Consider the following 2,500-nt stretch of genomic DNA (forward strand, 5'->3'; position numbering starts at 1 on the left):
AACCCCCTGTTCTCGTCTACGAGAGGTACAGACTGTATTGCTCCCTTTCCTAGAAGGGAGTCTATTTCCTCCTGTAGGAAACGCGCTTGATGAGGTGGCACTAACGTTTGTACCACGCCCCTGAACTTCGGGGGGCAAACTGGAGCGTATAACGGGCTATCATAATTCGCTATCTGGACAAATTGGCATATTTTCATAGGGTTTGGGAATACTGGGCTTTCGGAACATTGACATGGCACCGCGCACCAATAGGCTAAGGGGCTTGCCCACCACTCAAACACACAACATAGAGTGTAGGCTAACGGCTGGCTGTTTCAGAGTAGAGTAGGCTGAGGGCTAGCAACAGCTAGACTTGTCTTGTATTTACAATGCAAACGAACTTGGCCATAGAACATAGGTCCTAAGTCAAACATATTTTAGAGACGTTTGAATTCATGATCAGTAAGCTTACCGTAGGTCGTTGTATCGTATCTCCCTGGCTGTCGCCACCAGTAGGCCTATCACTTTCATCCACGGTACCTGATGATGGCCCTGCCGTGGCAAACATTTCCGATATTTTGGCACATTTGGCAGTGTAGGCTTGAAAAGCAAGCCTCTTCTTATCTCGCAGTTTCTCCGCACCCTCTTTTCGCTTTCTCTCCATTTTGGACTGGAGGATTCTAACGAAACGTGCGTTTCTGTGCACCGCCCAAGCCAAAGGTAGAAGGTGTTTGGTGATATGATTGGACGAGCCCCTTGTCACTAAAGAAGACAGCCAATGGGCCGCAGACTAGCATGCGCTTGTCAAGCATGTCAAGGCCATGGGCCACGCTGAGTTTGTTTCCCGTCCTAATCCATTATGTAGGCAGGTCCAAACCGAAAGGGGTTGGTGTTGGGTCAGCCCAGGGGATGTGATTGGGCCAGCCCAGTGTCAATAGGGCCGCTCATGAACTACTTTCGTGGGCCAGCCGGTCAGACCATTATATGGGGAAAAAAAATTCTAAAAAAAAATTCTAAAAAAAAAAAAAAAAAAGAAATTTCTTTTTTTTTTTTCTTTTTTTTTTAAATAATAAATTCGGGACTCTCGGCCCATATTGCACCTCGGCCCACCGGGAAAACGCCCGGTATGCCAGATTGCCAGTCCAGCCCTGTACACACAGTTACCATAGTTTCGCGCTGTTTTTTTAATATCGGTATAGGATCGGTATCGGCCGATACAAAACCTCATGTATCGGTATCGGTATCGGAGGTGAAAAAAGCGGATCGGTGCATCCCTACCTCACACTCCCTTGATTAGAAGAGTGTCATGTATTTCTTTTGATGTGGGGGGGGGGGGGGGTAAGAGACAGTGGTTCTGAAGTCTATCAGTCCTGAGATTCATCTTCTTCTACTCTTACCTGAGCAAAAAAAACACCCTGGACCACAAATGAGCAACTAGTCTGGCACAACATTAGCCCTTCTGCCATCTTTGTAAGGAAAACAAAACACATAAGGTGCATTTTCATCTGTGTTGGAGTGTATGTGTGTGTGTGTGTGTGTGTGAGAGTGTGTGAGGGTGTGAGTGTGGGTGAGTGTGTGTGTGTGTGTGTGCGTGAGAGTGTGAGAGAGTGTATGTGAGAGAGTGTATGTGAGAGAGTGTGTGTGAGAGAGTGTGTGTGTGACAGAGTGTGTGTATGACAGAGTGTGTGCGAGGGTGTGTGTGTGTGAGTGTGTGAGTGTGTGTGTGTTTGTGTGCGTGTGAGAGTGTGTGTGTGTGTGAGAGTGTGTGTGTGTGTGTGTGCTCACTTGAGCATGTGCAGGAAGCGGAACCAGGTCTGGGTCACGCAGTCACTGTCCATCTCCATGGGAACCAGCTGGGCATCCTCCTCTGGTACTTTGAACGGCGGGAAGGACGGACCATAGGTGAAGGACAGGAGCCTAAACACACACACACACACACACACACACACACACACACACACACACACACACATTTAAGGTTTACCACCATGTTCAAACTCTGTATGTGCATACAGTGCCATGATACTGTGTGTAAATATATCTTTGTTAGAAGTCTAAAAGTGTGTGTGTGTGTGTGTGAGTGGGTGTGTGTGTGTGTGTGTGTGTGTTTGTGTGTGTGAGAGCATGTGAGAGCATATGAGTGTGTGAGTGTGTGAGTGTGTGTGTTGAGATAGTGACAGTGTGTCTGTGTGTGTGTGTGTGTGTGTGTGTGTGTGCATGTTGAAAGTGAGAGAGTACCTTGAGGTTAGGGCAGCTACGACGCGACTCCACTGCTCCACCACTTGGGGGCGATGTCTCCAATTGGCCACCATCTCCCGCGCCGTCTTCCAGTATGGGGGAGAGGGGAAGGAACGCAGGCATGCCAGCAGCCAAACCTCGAAGAGCACCGCCACTAGACGCTCCGCAATATGCTCAGCCACGCCGCCTACAACACACACACACCCACACACACACACACACACACACACACACACACACAAAGGCACACGCACACACACACACACAGAGGCACACAGAGGCA

At 48.8% G+C, this 2,500-nt stretch overlaps 1 protein-coding gene across 1 annotated transcript in view; it reads right to left on the reverse strand.

The window, feature by feature from the left end:
* The window catches only part of LOC308361068 (ral GTPase-activating protein subunit beta-like), a gene marked incomplete at both ends in the record, with an annotated part of 36,964 nt that overhangs the window by 31,452 nt on the left and 3,012 nt on the right, over positions 1-2,500 (reverse strand). The window contains 2 exons of the mRNA XM_080833314.1: positions 1,765-1,896; positions 2,218-2,404. Coding sequence (XP_080689440.1) covers positions 1,765-1,896; positions 2,218-2,404 — 319 coding nt within the window. The remainder of the gene's footprint in view (positions 1-1,764; positions 1,897-2,217; positions 2,405-2,500) is intronic.

This window comes from Sprattus sprattus, assembly GCF_963457725.1.
Source record: "Sprattus sprattus genome assembly, chromosome: 2".
Lineage (NCBI taxonomy): Eukaryota > Metazoa > Chordata > Actinopteri > Clupeiformes > Clupeidae > Sprattus > Sprattus sprattus.